The 16833-nt window shown below is 30.4% G+C and overlaps 1 protein-coding gene across 1 annotated transcript; it reads right to left on the bottom strand.

Moving 5' to 3' along the window:
• Positions 1-14473: 14473 nt before the first annotated feature.
• On the bottom strand, positions 14474-15790 carry LOC141527374 (uncharacterized protein F54H12.2-like). Its single transcript, XM_074242799.1, has one exon. It carries the CDS (start codon positions 15788-15790, stop codon positions 14474-14476), a length of 1317 nt encoding a protein of 438 aa, XP_074098900.1.
• Between the last annotated feature and the right edge of the window lie 1043 nt (positions 15791-16833).

Here is a 16833-nt window from a genome sequence, read left to right as displayed (position 1 = left end):
AATTAATATCTCAGTTATTGTTTAGTGAATAACTAAAATGCTTTAATTAAGTGTTCTTCTTCTAATTAATAGTTAATATTTTTAATCTGAATAAATAAAAATTTATTTTTATTTACAAGTTATATTACTAAATAATTACATGTTTTATCTTCTAAAGAAACTTTTTATTATCATGCACTTCATTAAAATAAATAAATGTAAATCTGATAAAAAATATAAAATATATATATTTTACTCACCTAAGCTGTAAAAATATATCTCATATTGTAAATTTTGATTATTGAAATAACTGTTCCTCATCAATTGTTATTTCCTTAATAATTGAATTCAGAATACTAAACATTATTTTTTTTCTTTTCTTAAGTGATCTAAAATAAATTCGATTGGCTTTATCAGCATTTACGCTAATGCTTCACAGTCTACAATAAACTATCATGAATACTTGAGTGATGGCTTTATTTAACACCAAAAGCTATTTTTGTATGAATAATAATTAACTTGGGATACTTACCAAATAATTATTGTATTCTTTTACCTGACACTTAAGAGAAATATCATTTATATTCTTTCCAAAAATAATATGTCAACATTCTTTACATTTGTCGGCCAGCGTATTGATTTGACGTTTAAATCATCAATTTCCAACAATGACGATTTATTTCTAATTGTTGCTGTATAATGATTCGATTTTTCATTTTTACTATTACAAAATATAGCACTCACAACACTATACGAGTTATTGCAAAGGATTATTTTGGATGTTGGGACAGATTTTATAAGACCTTTTCGTTGTATGCTCTTATTCTTTTTTGTTTCAAAAGTATTTATTTTGATCACGAGTATTTGTTGACAAGAGTTAAACGTAACTTTACTGTCTTTTTTGTCCTTTTTGGCATATGTTACAAAATTTTAAAGTATTGAACCAATGCCCATGTTTTTTATCAATTAATTCTTGTAAAGAAACAACTTTGTTGCCATTTTCAATCTCAAGAGATAAAATATTATTCACCACTTTATATGTGTTTGTGTAATTACAAAAATTACATCGGTCAGTATAGAATAATTCGTACTGTACCAACTTATTAATATAATTATTTTTATTAAATAGGGAAGAGAGTATGACAAATGGATTTGTTTCGTCATCTGTACTCAGTTCTTGACATATATTTTCTTTTATCATACTAGACTTTATTGTCATTTTATTGTTTACATAAATATCAAATAATTTACACAATTCTGTACTGAGTTCAGAATTCCCATTTTCATTTAATAATAATTGCATTATTTTACTGTGGACAATACACTGAAAAATGGAAATGATACAGCTAGAATTACCATCGCAATTTTCTATCCCGTGGAATTTTAATAAATCAATACATGTCTTTTTCTTAATTATTTTTTCTTGCTCACTTTGGTCCAAATATTTTGCATCCCCCCAAATCAAATCCCATACTTTTGACCAATGTTTTTTTATAATTAAAATTTCTGAGAGATCAGCTCTGAAAGATTTTCTTAATCGATTATACTCTTTAATTGCTTCTGTGTTTGCTTTAATCTGATTCGGATCAAAATTTATTAAATGTAATCCTTCAATTTTAGTTACTCGTGAGAATGCTACATAAGATTGTCCAACATTGAAAATAGTGTTACCAGCTTCAATCACAGCATTATTTAGACTTAAACCTTGACATTTATGTATAGTAACAGCATAGCTTAAACATAATGGAAACTGTTCTCTTACAACGAACGCTTTATCGAAAATTAGAAATTTTACTTTGATTCTTTCAATAGAATACTCTTTACCAGTTGCAAAGTCGATATTGATAGATTGAATTTGATTGCTCTCAATCGATTTAGAAATTGACTTTACAGTACTAATTGCGCCATTTACTAAACCCAATGTAACATCAATATTACGTCGAAGCATCACTTTTACGCCTATTTTTAATCTAATTATTTTTTGAAGTCCTGCAGTTCTGCTTGCATCTTCTTCTATTGAACTCAAAGTTTTAGATGCTTTTTTCTGTAAAAATTTAGGACAATCAATATGATCAGTAGCACTGAGGATAATTTCTTCGGATTGAATTCTATCTAGCATTACAGAATTAATCAAGTCACATTGATTGCAAGTAGGTACTAAGCAAACAGTATCTGCCGGTAAATCATTAATATAATTGCAAATTTCTTTCAATCTCTCGTAATATGATAATGAGTCATTAATTTTAATTTTTCTCTTTTCTATTAATTTTATATCTTCCTTTGTAGTTGCTCCTATTCACATTCGAGATAATAACTCAGCATATGATTTGTCTGTTTTCTGACGCATATTTATAGTTAATTCATCATAACTAAAAAAATCTACCCACAAATTATTGGAGTTTATAGATCCAACTAACTTTTCCGCATCTGAAGATGATAGCATTTTGTACGCAGGATCATCATGTACAGGAGGAAGTTGAAGTAAGTCACCAAAAACAATAATGCCTCGTCCACCAAACCATTCGTCAACATTGAAAATATTTACCAATCTTAGATGAATGTATAGCAAACTTATATTAGAAATCATCGATATTTCATCAATAATAATTAAAGTAACATTTTTTAGTTGATCTTTTAGCATTTTTAGAGTACTATCCGATAATTCTGTGTATAGAGGAGTATACCCATGTTCAACAGGCAATTGGAATATTCTGTGTACAATAAGACCATCAATATTAAAAGCGGTGATTCCTGTAGGAGCCGCTACAACTGTTTCTTGATTTAATTTTTCCTGTACCCAGCGTTTAATAACGTGAATAAGGAAACTTTTCCCTGTACCCCCTTCTCCACTTACATACAACATCATTTTTTTGTTGTTGGAATTCATATCATCAATTTTTTCAAAAATTCTTAATTGGTCTGGGTTCATTTGTTCTATTATTTCTACAAGAGTAAGTTCATTATGGACTTTATTAGCAGCATCTTTTAACTCTTTAGCTAACATATCCATTTCAGCAGGATCTGGTTCTTGTGATTGATTTTCTAAACGATTTTGATTATTTTCATCATTTTCAATGCTAGTTTTTTTTTCTATCTCGTTTTTAATATAGTCTAAACCTTTTTGAAAATCTTCGTTATATTCATGATATTCCTGCGCTCGTTCAAGCATACTTTGCTGATTCATGAATGATTCTGTATAAGATTGGTATCCATTTTTCAATTCATCTGTGTTTCGCCACGGTTGAAATAGCAATAAAAGAGAATAGAAATAATTGTCAGGTTGATTAGCAATATTATATCTGTAATGATTTATTAAGTAACTACGAGACCTTCCTTTCAAAAATTTTGATGGACCAATTTTGTAATATTCATTTATATTATTCTGTGGTTCAGTTTTTACCACATCATATCCTCGAGCGAAATCGTATAAACACACAAGTTCTAATTCTTCAGGACGATTCGGATAATAATCATCGATTATTGAAGGACAAAATATATCAGTCGATTCAGGATTCAATTCTTTTAATTCTTCAATTTCCTCTTTACTCTTTAATTTTCTGTTTCTTATCATTTTGACATCAAGCCATTTTATTGTAGTCTGATAATCTGTACCATACAGAGAATGACCTAATAAAGTATCAGCTGCTTCATGAGCTCCTATTTCACGATGATTTAAGCTACGAAAAGCTATTTTCCATAAAAGTTGAGCAAGAGACTTAGTAGAATTAATTTCACTAACTCTTTCAGATGAATTAGCAGTTTCTTCTTTCGTAACATATTTGGTAATATACTGTGTCAAAAGAGTTGATTTTTCTCCAAGAAATTGTATATCCATATTTCCTTCCCATACACTTAAAAGAGCAGGATTATAATCATTTATATTAACTTCTTTATCAGTGCGAGGAAGATCATAAAGTCGGCTTTTACTTTTCAAGCTTCTACGTCCAGCTATTGATGTCGCCGGATCTCGGAGTACAAAGTTATCAGTAATAGGCCGCGGGAATCCAAACTTACAGGCTTTAACAACTTTAGTCGATTTGAGTTTTTTTGTTCTTAGGCAATAATCATTATGATAATGCTGTTGATGTGAAGTAACGCGCTTATGGAGTGTAGGTGAAATATTTTGGTTTGGTAATTTGCAAGTTACATACTTCATTATGAATTCAGCAATTTCATCGTTGCTATTAATACCCATAATTGGTGCACCTTCTATCCAAAACAGCATGTGAAGATGCTGAATTCCTCTTCCTTGGTATTCAAGACGCCAATAATAGTGAAGTATTTTACCAAGGGGTTGACTATCTGAAGTGATGAAATCAAGAATGGCTGTAAATTTGTTATTGATAAATCTAGAAACAGAAACTGGATCAGCAGTAATGACTTCATTAGAAGATAGCTTATCAAAATATGAAGAATTAATTTCTCGCACATAATCTATCAAATCATGCCATAACCATTCAGCAGGACTTACTGTAACAAACCATGTTGCAGGACCATAATGACGAGTCATGCAGTGTAAATTATTTCTCGGTTTACTCCAAAATTGAGCAGAATTTCGGAGTCGGGCAAAAACAGTACTTAAGTTTGCTTCTAGTTGCCCATTTTTTAATTTTTGTAAGTAACTTTCTGCTGTGTACCGTTCTCGAGGATTTATAACATTTAATGTATGATAAATTCCCTGACCCAATTGTCGAACGTTAGCATCATGCAATAAAAAAAACAGATATTGTTGATTTAAACGGAATCGAGGATCTGCAGATTTTAATCGTGTTTTAATATACTGATGATCAGTAAGCTTTACATCTCTCTCCTCATGTTGGCCATTAATACCGTAAGGATAGATGTCTGGAAAACATAATAAATCTAAAGTTTTAACTCGATTATCTAAAGGTTTTTCATTAATTTTCAACATTTGATACATATTTGTTGAAGTTTCATTATTTCTCTTATCGTGAAGTGGATATATTGTACAGTGTTCGTATTGAGAACTGTTAGGATTTAACACTTGAGTTATCATTGCACATGGATCATTTTGCTTAGTATTATTATTATCATCATCTTGTATTTTTTCATCATTAGAATTTATTTGTTTGTCTTTATGTAATTGACTATTTCGATGTACATCTTTATGTGAATGACAATTATCACTATGTTTTTGACTAGAAATAATACAATCTGAATTTGAAGCATCTATGTTATCATGTTCTATGTTTGAAGATAAAGATAACTTATTATGATGTTCTATTGAATGACTTATGTTGCAATGATGCTCAGAAGTAATATTCAAGGTTACATTATGATCATTATTATTTAGGTTTTCAGACGTTCCAACAATACCTTCAATTATACTTGCAGGTAAACTGTAGTTGTGGTCATTATGAAGAAGGTCATTCCCAGACATCATATTTGTAGTTGCAAGATTTAGGCTTCTGACAACATCAATATCTGTATCAACAGATTTATCGACACATATTTGAGTAATATTCGTTTTGTTATTACTTTCATATTTATCTGTTGGTCGATTTTTTTCATTTTTATCATTTGAAAGAGGTGTTTTACCACTACAATAATTAATATCATTTTGAAATTCGAGATTTCTTTGATTTGTTGAATGACTATTTTTACAACAATCTTGTAAAATAATATTAGGTTCATAACTAGCATTAATACTTTGTTTTCCATTGCAATTCACTTCTTTGTCACTAATTACGATGTTATCATCTATGAACTTACTTATTTAAATTATTATCTTTATCTTCGATATTACTTTGTTCATCATCATTTGATTCAATATTAAACACTAAATTTTTTGATATCAACCATTTTTTTAAACGTTCTGGGCAATCCGGAAGTACTATTTTTTCATATAATGGATTATTTTGTTTAAACCATAATAATGCTGAAAAAATTTTTTCTAAGCTGACTAAACTTTCCCATATGACTTTTGACTTGGTCGGTAGACTACGAATTAATATATATAACTCATGATTCATACTAATAGGATCTGTAGTAGAGCATATTTTTTTTAGCGTTTCTTCGAGGGGTAAAGGAAGATGAAACGTTTGACCTTTTAATTTTTGCATTCGCATAGTATGAGGCAACTTTTTTTTAGCGATAGTTCCTAATCGTTCAACAACTTGAAATTCCTTATTTCTTTGGATGAGTATCTTTTCATAATTATTTAAGGTTTTTATTTCATCAGGAATTGAACCCACATACATTTTGTTTAATATACAAGTTGAAGGTATCTCATTAGCTCGAAGCTTCTTTAAGCAGTTCTTTGTACATATATAATTACTAACTAGTGAAAAATTTTGTGTTTTGATAAAATTGTTTAGATTTTGCCAAACTTCAGTTGCAATTGGGTTACGTATTTTATTTAAATCAGTGACATCTCGGTTGAAATTTAACTTCTGACATGATATACATTTATATCGAGGTAAATCTAGTGATCGTTTAGAAAAAGCAGTGAAGGCTGCTTTATACTGTTCTTGTAGCAAATCTTCATCTAAACATATTCTGTTTTGTTCGTCATCCAGCAAAGTTCCTTTCTTTTTCATTTCATTAGTGATATTGACTAAAGTTTCTAAATCTGAAGTTTCCAAAGCACGATCTAATGCATTCACTTTATTTAAATTTTCTTTCATTCGATAAATAAGTCTTTTTATGTATCGAACGGCTGGAAAATGAGATGACAATAATTCTACAGAAATAAATAATGACTCACAATGAGTTAACGACTCATAACAGTATTGAAAATGACCAAGCTTATCAGTAGAATGACAAGTTAAAAATAATTTTTTCAATAACATTGAAAAACTATTTAAACGTCGTGATTGAATTTCCTGTAGTAAAATTATATAATGCTCATATATTTCTTTATTGTGATTAGTACGACAGTAGTCATTACAAATCCATTGTTTTTTTCCGTGACTATCTCTTAAGAGTGGTAGAACATTAATACATTGTCCTTTTGCGTTCATTATAAGAATGTGATCACTTATTTTCTCGAATAAATATGATACATCATAAAAATAAGCTTCAGTAGATGAATTATGAAGTGATCTGCCACATACAAGCGTATAGTAATCAAGATTTTTTAAAGAATTATCGGGTAACTTGGAAAGATGGAACTCAGCTTTGTTCTTCAATGTCACCAATGTTCTTGATAAAATTACTAAATAATTTTTTCTTTGACACAAACACCATTTAACAATTCTTTCGGCTTCTAATCTTCTTTCAGCTAAACTATTTTTGTTTACAACTTCTGTCAATCTCTGAATGCAATGTTCAACTGATAATTTTAATTTGATATTGTCTTGTTTGCACTTGTTCCGCTTATATTTTGATACAATTTTTTTTGCAGCCGTTGCTTTTTCTTTTTTTACTTTTTGATGACAATAAGACTTATGGTTCTGGCGAACAAAATTTTTTCGTAATCTCTCAAATTTTTTTTCTAGATTTGACTTATCGTTATAATCACGTGTATTACTTAATTTTTTCTCAAATGACGCATTAACAGATTTTTTTGTAATTCTTTTAATTGAACTAATTTTTTCAGTTTTTGAACCAATTTTTTCCTGACAACATTCCAATTGCTTCAATTTTCGTTCATTTCTTCTCCGATTATACAGGCCAATGCGTTCTTTTTTTCTAATTTCTGTTAAATCAGATAAATATGGAACGTTATGGTTGACTTCCGGAAAATGAGTTATTATTCGAGTTTGAAAAATATTCGATAAATGAGATCGCATAGAACTACGATTATAAATAATATCATCGGGTTTTCGTCTAAATAAAAGAGACACAGCAAAAGCAATAGCATACATCCCGGAATCATTTTTATTAACTTGAAATTGCACTGTAGGAAAAATGACTGATGTTGAATTTATGTCTAAATAAGGAAATAAATACTGTAGAAATTTTTTCTGATCGTTATTTAATGACCGTTTATTTTGAGAGTCATAGACATAAATTTTTTTTGTATCATAAAAAGAACAAACCCAGTGCTCATCTCGACTGTATAATATTTGAATGTGTTTCTCTAATTTAGGTACGCATTCCATTCTTTCAGGCTTCTCCAAATTTGATGTTTCACGGTGTACGTAATCAGAATAATCTTCTAGTATCAATTTAAAATAGTGAATGTGTTCATGGGTCAATTTTTGTCCCTGCTTTATCATATTTATTAGGGAACTTATATTTAAAGCTGAATTCGAATGATCAGAATCTATATTTTGAAATTTATGAGTCTTATCATCGGCTGCATATTGTGGACCTTCAGGTAAGCCAACACTTGATGATGAATCCCCATATCGTTTACGGCGGTATTTTAAAGCAGAAATTTCTTTCTTTCGAATTACTGATAAATCAAGTAAAGTATTCGTATTTTCATTCGAAATTACAGGAAAATGAGTAAGCGTATTCGTCTTAAAAATTGACAATAAATGCGGTCGCATCAAATTGATATCATAAACAATTTTTGCAGGATTTTGCTTGAATAATAGAGATACTGCAAATGCAATGGAAAATACTCCACAATCATTACTATTTGTTTGTTGCTGAACTGATGGAAAGCTAATAGAATTTAAGTCAAACAAAAAGTATGGATATAAACGTTGTAAAAATATTTTTTGATCATTATTCAATGAATTAAATGGATCTTCATTCGCAGAATCATAAATGTAGAGCTTTTTCGTATCGTAAAAAGAACACACCCAATGCTCATTTTGACTGTACAATATTTGAATGTGTTTTTCTAATCGCGGCACAAGTTCAATTTTATCAAGTCTTTGTAAGTACAAAGTATCACGATGGTTGTAATTCGAGCAGTTTGCTATAATAAGTTTGAACTGATACATGTGTGCATCTGTTAATCGACCGCCTTGTGTAATAATATTTTGATATTCTGTGTTAAGACTCGGCAGTTCAATAATTTTACGTTTTTTTGTGACTGGAGTTTCTACCGAACCCAAAAAATTTATTTTTCGTTTTTTGAAATAGTCAATATCGTCAGATTTGTTTTTAGATTCGTCATCAATCTTATAATTTTGACGAATTACTCGATTTTGACCGGGATTTAAATTACTTGATGATTCTTCGTGTGGTTGAAATACATTTGCTTTATTAATTTGTGTTACATTATTCTTATTATCATTATTGTCAGTGATGTTACTTTTACATTGTTTTTGAGCAGTTTTAAGTTTGACATCGACGTAATCATTGTTTTTCCTTTTCAATTTTTTTCCATCAGAAATTGGTATCATTTTGGGAAAATTAGAAATAATGCCACTTTCTAAAATTTGTAAAAGATGTGGACGCATCTGCTCATGATCGTAATGAAATGATTTTATTACTGGCCACTCTCCACGTGCAAGAGAAGTAGCAAATGCGATTGCATAAACACCACAATCTATATTGTTCGGTTGAAGTTGAACTTCAGGGAATATAGTCTTTGAGTCGTGTGGAAAACCAGGAAAACATCGAGAAAGAAAAACTCGATGTTTTTCATGTATCTCATTAGTTCTATTAGAATCAAAAATGTAAATGTTCTTTGTATCATAATAACTACAAACCCAATGTCCCTTTGATGTGTTACCAAAATTATAATCTCCTTCACAACTGTGTAATATTTGTATGTGAACTTTTTTTGGATTTAAAGGTTCAATGAATTCTGGACATTGAACTTTCCATGATTCTTGAAAGTAGTAGTTGAAATTTGTATGCAATATATATGCAAAAGCATCGATGTGATAGTCAAATAACATTTCTGTCTTATCAATAACGAGAGATAGTTGTTTTTTATTCAAAGAATAAGATTTACAAGTATGATTTAAGGAATTATCCTTTCGAGTATTTAAAAGTTTTGAGTAATTTATAATTTCCCTTGGCTGTGATAATACAGTTGTGTGTGTTGATTGATCAATATTTCTGTATAAACTTTTTTTTATAGGATTTTTATAATTAATTTTTATTGCATCGTTATTATTATTATTACTATTATTAATTTCCTGATTACTTTTTAACCTTTTGTTTGCAGTATTATTTAAAATAGATTCTGCAAATAATTTCTTAGATAATTTAGAGTGATTCACTTTCGCTTCCTCTGAATTTATAATAGGTTTGCAAACAGACTTAGTATTGATATTAGTTTTTCTATCTGAATAAGAATTATTGATAATTCTAGGAAACGTTGTAACGATTCTGTTTTCAAACATTCGTAAAAGATGCAGCCTCATCTGACTATGATCATAACGAAATGATTTTTCTACTGGCCAGTCTCCAAGTGCAAGAGAAGTAGCAAATGCAATTGCATAAACACCACAATCTACGTTGTTTGGTTGGAGTTGAACCTTAGGAAATATAGTTTTTGAGTCGAGTGGGAAATTAGGAAAACATCGAGAAAGAAAGAGTCGATTTTTTTCATGTAATTTATTATTTCCCATAGAATCAAAAATATAAATATTGTTTGTATCATAATAGCTACAAACCCAATGAATATTTAAAGCTTTACCAAAATCGTAATCTCCTTCACAACTATGTAATATTTGTATATGATTTTTTTGAATATTCAAAGGTTCAATTAATTCAGGACATTGTACATGCCAGCATTCTCGAACAGCATAACCAAAATTTGAATGTAATACGTATGCAAAATAATCGATATCGTCATCGATTAACATTTCACCATTGCGAATATGAGAAAAATCTAAAGTTTTAAACATTATTAAATAATAAATACTGATATATAAATTATTTAAAAAGTATATATATGAGAAGTTTTCAAAATTTTACTAAAATATAGTGTAATAGCTTGAGCTTTTTTATTAAAAACTTTATTTAATTCGGAAATTAACTGCTTACAATAGCAGATTCTGTATATACAACTGCAATTAAATGGTACAAAATTACTATATCGAATTTTTAGACTGTTTACTAATAAAAAATCAACACTAGATAGCTGATTTACAGCAAAAATTATGAGACAACTGCTTTTGAAAAGCAGAAATTTAGCGCTTGACTGCTGAATACAAGCAGAATTTCTTAAAAAATTACTGCTAGTTAATAGCAGAAAGCAAACACTCGACTGCTGAAGGACAGCAGATAGTGCTGGACGACTGCTAATTAATAGCAAAAGAATAGTTAGTAACTGCTTTATGAAAGCAGGAATATTAACGATGTCAAATCCTTGGGTAGTTGACCGCAGCAAAGCGCTGAAAAAAAAAAAAATTAGTTACTTAACTCAATTATGAATTGAGAGATTACATTATAATTGTCATAATTTAAGATTATAAATAAAAATTGATGTGTTATTGAACAGTGACAATATTTTATAAGATTGGGTACTTACTTGTAGTGTTTTCAACTTACTCTGATGCTTTGCAAGACAAGTCGGATATTGATGACTAAAGAATTAGTAAAAAGTCAAAGAAAATATGATTATTCAACAAAAACAATAAATATCATAAAAATATTGAATATATAAGTAACCTTTTAAAATAAGTTAATTTTATAATTAAGTTGACAATAATTAAGAAAAGTATTACGCAAGTGCGATAAGAAATGCCGCAGTAATAGTTTCAAGTAGATATTAAATAATATTGATACATAAACCTGAAAAAGAGGTATTAATTTTGACAGAAAGTGTCAAATAATTACAGATATTTGTCTATTTTGATCATCAATAATTTCTTACAGACTATGATCACTGCCACCTGGTGGAATAGTTCAATATAATGGTACCGAATAAGAGTTGGGATCGGCAGCCAGTGCAGCCAGCTGATTAGATAATAATAATAAGATATATACTTACACAGTAGTGACATCTAGATGCGACTAAAAACATCGGAAAAGTATCCATACTGATCTGATGTAAACATAAATACTTATTGGCATCTTCAAATAACTTAAACACGTATATGTATGGTAGTGACATCTGTATGCGACTAAAGAGCATTGCAAATGTGTATATCCAAATCATTATGTTATTATTAGCATGATTAATTAAATTTTGTTAATTTGTTAAATCGTTATTTAAAACTTCCGCTAAATTTGATTGAAGTACCACCTATATCTATACACTGCTCGAATAGAATTACTCAGAGAACAACTGACTTTTATAAAGAAAGCAAACCCCAAACAATTTTAGCTCTCTTCGGTATTAACTCTAATTAATAAATAAAACTTAATTAGAAAGTATGATTTAAAATAATACATGTGTGAAAATGTTCGATTGTTAATTCTAGAAATATTATAAATCAAGAAATTTTAACGTTTTTTCAAATTAAAAAAATTTTTAATTCAAAATTTGTACTTTTTCCGCGGATATTAAATGTTCATAAGATTATATATATATATATATATATATATATATATATATATATATATATATATATATATATATAAATTAAAATTTCATTTTTCTTACAGTATCGAGTAATATTAATGAAATTTTATATAAATAAGCCACATATACTCTTTGGTCCGCATTGCTAAACTAAATTATCAATTTGAAGCTTTCCATTCCGTAGAAATTTGAAAAACATTTTAACAATTTTTGTAATCAAGAACATTGTAAATTCAAATTTAATACTTCAATGCTCAATAATTTGATGACAATAATAATAATAATGATGATAAATATTATTATTACTATTATTTTTATCATTAATTTATTGTTACCACAATAATTATTATCCGTATTATCTTCGTTGATATTGTTAGTATTGTCATTATTATTATTATTATCATTATTTGTATTATTATCTATTTTTATTATCATATTTTTGGTTATGAATAACACAATTCGTATAAATCATAATTAACATTTGTTTTGAAAAGAATATAGCAGTATGGTGCAACTTTGGCGCATCCTATTCCTTTGAGGTGGGGGGTAACGTGTGTGTATGTGTGAGTCCGCAGCGCTAGCAGTAGTAGTAGTAGTAGTAGTAACGGTAATATAAACTATTGCAAGGTCGTTGAGCTTGCAAATTCTTTTTACTCAAGGTCACTGACGTGGTTGCTTTTATAAGCGTGATGATGTTACATACATACAGTTATAACCGTTATAGAAATAATGCTGAATTTACAAATTTTTTTTTGCCAAGGTTATCAACGGGCTTGATTACAACTCTTTATACTTATCAAGTTTTTATATTTAAAGGTATACTTACCTTTTCATAATATGTATATTACTATTATATCATACTTATTTATTATATAAACTAATAATTAAATAAAAGATTTTAAAGGAGAGGCAATTATATCAAAATAATTAAAGATACAACTAAAATTTGCATTTTTGATATTTAATTTCACATAAAAAGAATAGGAGTACATAATTGATTATTAGCGATTATTGTGAATACAAAATTAAGAACATGATTGAATATTAGCTATTATGTCACTTACAAAATTATTGTTATATTTTTTTGGCTTTATTTTCATAAACGTATTGTAATATTCTTCGACGATCTCATCATTTCTGTCAAGTCTTCCGTCAAAGATAGATAAAATCTATCAAGTGAAGGATAAGTAGACATATAATGCAAAAACATGATACAGTATTGACCGCACACTTGAGAATTTTCTTTTTGCAACTGAATGTGGTTATATTTGAACCATTTACAGTTGTTTTTGAGGCGTTTAAGATGCTGCGGGATATACGGTGGGAGTCCATAGCTATCGAAGTACCATCCACAGCCATTTCTATCGACGTATATGGCGACCCAGTGCTATCCTGGCTTATGGCATCCATCTGTGTTTATTACGAAGGCTGTAGGCTTAGTCCAGACTCTCGGGATCCTGTCTGCAGGATACACTCCAATCGCGTGGTATAGTATATACTGAATAGCTTTTAAGACCTGCACCGTGTTCATTACAAGCCTCACACCCCCAAGGACAAACGAGTGAAGGTTCGTAGCTATTTTCACTAGCTTCAGAATTTGCTTTCTTACTTAACCACTGTTTTAGTAAGTCAGCACAAGACAAAGCACACTGATTATAACCAAGACTCCGATTTCTTCGAGATTCCAAAACACTGTGTAAGGCACAGGTTAACCGTGGCTGATGCAGCGTAGATACTGAGGGACTGTCTTGCGAATCTTCAATATTTATAACTGGTCTGCAGAGTAGAGATTCCAAGTATGATTTTTGTGCCCTCCCTCTTGTATAAATTTTCATAGAATTTTGACAAAAAAAGCGTAACTGTGTATGCACGTATTTTACCATTGATTCCCCATCATACCATTCAAGACCATGTTTTCGGGTTAAGGCGTTGTTTTCGAGCTGTCTTTCTTCGGATAGCAGGTTAAACGAGAATTCAGGAGCCAAAATCCAATGTGCAGTATCACCGTTAATTAGAGAGGTTACACCTATTTCTTTAGGTAAAAATTCACGGTCGTTATTTATAAAGCCTTGGATATATATAACAACAGAAGACATATCGGTCTCCACCGTACTACAGCAAAGCGTATACTAAATTTTAAATACTTGCTTACCCGGCGAAATCTATAGTTACTTGTCTCGAAGCATCTATTTCTAAAACACTTTCATATTCGGCATATACTATACAGTTTGTAGTTGTAGCCAGTGCTTTATCAAATCTGACCTCTATACGAACTGTACCATGTTTGATTAAATTCCAATGAGTGTTACTATTAGCTGATAAATCGGGCGTTAAATCAAAAGCATATAAACAATAGCCGTTAGGGTAATCAAATCTGTCTATAGAGTTCCCTTCGTTCAAAAAATGAATACCTGTGCCTGAGAATAACGTGTGATAAGCGTCTATGTAATTCATACGGTTTCCAAAATCAGGCTGGAGTGGTTTTGACGGTATTTGCCGACCGTCAACATACAGCGATAAATAATTAATCCCAAAATTTTGGAAATTGAAAGGATTCATCGAAGCATCGCCGTTAAATGCTTTATTATCAACAAAACCGATGATTAAACGTCTAGGTATTTGGCCATGAAGGATATTGTCCATAGTCTCGCCATGTACACCAGCTGCCATTGAAACAGCTTTAACCTCAACTCTGGTCAGTGGATATTTAGCAGTAGTTTTAGCTAACATACAGGCGTGTGCTAAAAGTGTTCCTGGTGAAATTTTTGCACGACGCACTAATAAACTAGCGTCACTAATATTGTATACACAACCGTTTACTGTGTCATCCATTAGACAAAAAGTATCACGTGCACATGTTAATCGTAATCGCATTTCTACACCGTTAATTAAAAATCTTTCTTGATTGAAAACGTCACAATGTAGATGACCAATAAAATCTGCTGTTTTATCACACGTTAATAATTCTTTTCGTTTTTTCAAGCCTAAATTCTCGTCGGTTAAACTATCCATTTTTCCAGGGGTATCACAGCACCACCCTACAGTAGTTAAATGCGATTTTTTGGCATCTGCTCCGTAGTTCAATAAAGTTTCTATGTATGCCCGGTACGGATATAAATTATTAGGTGCTGATACAGGTTTTTGATTGAATAACACATCAACTTGACTGAATATTGAATGCATAAAATTGTTTATAGGTGCTACTTTAGGAGGGTGAGCGCTAGCTGTCACAGGGCTTCTTCGTGTAATACCCACGCATAACCTTAGCATCGTATGTGCTAAATCAATGTATTCATCCTCTTGACCTTGAACAACAAATTCTATCGGCGAGTTATCAGTCAATGATGAAATTGGTTTATAATGAACCCATTGGGAACTTTCAATTGTTGTTTGGGTCGGCGGTAGAGTAAATAATTCTAACTCAGTTTTAGCACACTCACACGAATGTACATGTAAAAACGACATTTTAGAAATTTTTATCAAAAATGTCAGCCACTGTACGTAGTTTTTTATTTTTATTGTTATTGTTTTTCTTTTTAATAGCGATCTTTTTTTTATTAACTTTACTTTTATTTTTCACTTTAGATTTGACAATGCGCCTTTTTTTTTTTTTTTTAACAATCCGTTTTCTTGAGTTTGGTTGTGTGTTGCTCATACCGTTGGTTAAGGCAAACTGGGTAGGTATATAGCCAGACCCGTTCATAAGACTATCAATTTTTTCCTGGGCTTTACGTTTTAAATTTTTACCTGACTCGCGCACGCGCGTTTTAAATGATTCTTCAACGGGGATTTGGTGATCCAAAACATCTGTAGCTATATTTACACCTGATCTTAAAGCTTCTTTACCAACGGTCTTAAGACCGCTTTTTAAAAAAGGTAATACTCTTCTGAATAAGCCGCCCAAAAACTACCTATACCATGCCCTCTTTGATAAGGTGATCCTACATAAACATGGCTTATTCCAGAATAACTACGGGTACCGTCACCGTATTGTATCATCTCGAAGTCTATCATCGTAGAGAATCTTAAAAACTTCTTTTGAAATGTAACGTTACTGTCAACGTCCCGTATTCGAATGGCACGGGTTAACCATATTCGTCTCTTATATCAATTTCGATAGTAGCCATACTTTTACGTAATAGAGGTATATATTGGCCAGGCGAAAACTTTTAATTTTAGTTGAACCGTAAATGTATTGATCGTGATCAAGAGGCATAACACGTAGTAGAGGGGCCTGAATATCTCCTGTTATGTAGCCTTCACAAATATCTGTATAAACGAATAATTTTCCTGGTATAGCTTGAGATAGAGAGGCTGGATTAGATCCGCAACAGTCATCAGGGCCGTCTGTTATAACTTTAGAAAACGAACTTTCTTCAAAGCCTCATATATGCCAGAGCCGATCACTTAATGCCAGCGTATGTCTTGCATTTTCACACTTGCATGTTGTATAAAATTTTATGAAACCGCCAGCACTACAAGTAAAATTGATATGCTCTGAAACAGAT

Source organism: Cotesia typhae, unplaced genomic scaffold (genome assembly GCF_013202065.1).
Source record: "Cotesia typhae breed Kobodo isofemale line unplaced genomic scaffold, CoteBio_Ctyphae contig_4, whole genome shotgun sequence".
Taxonomy (NCBI): Eukaryota; Metazoa; Arthropoda; class Insecta; order Hymenoptera; family Braconidae; genus Cotesia; species Cotesia typhae.
The sequence above is the reverse complement of the archived record's forward strand: the minus strand, read 5'-3'. Positions and strand labels throughout refer to the sequence as shown.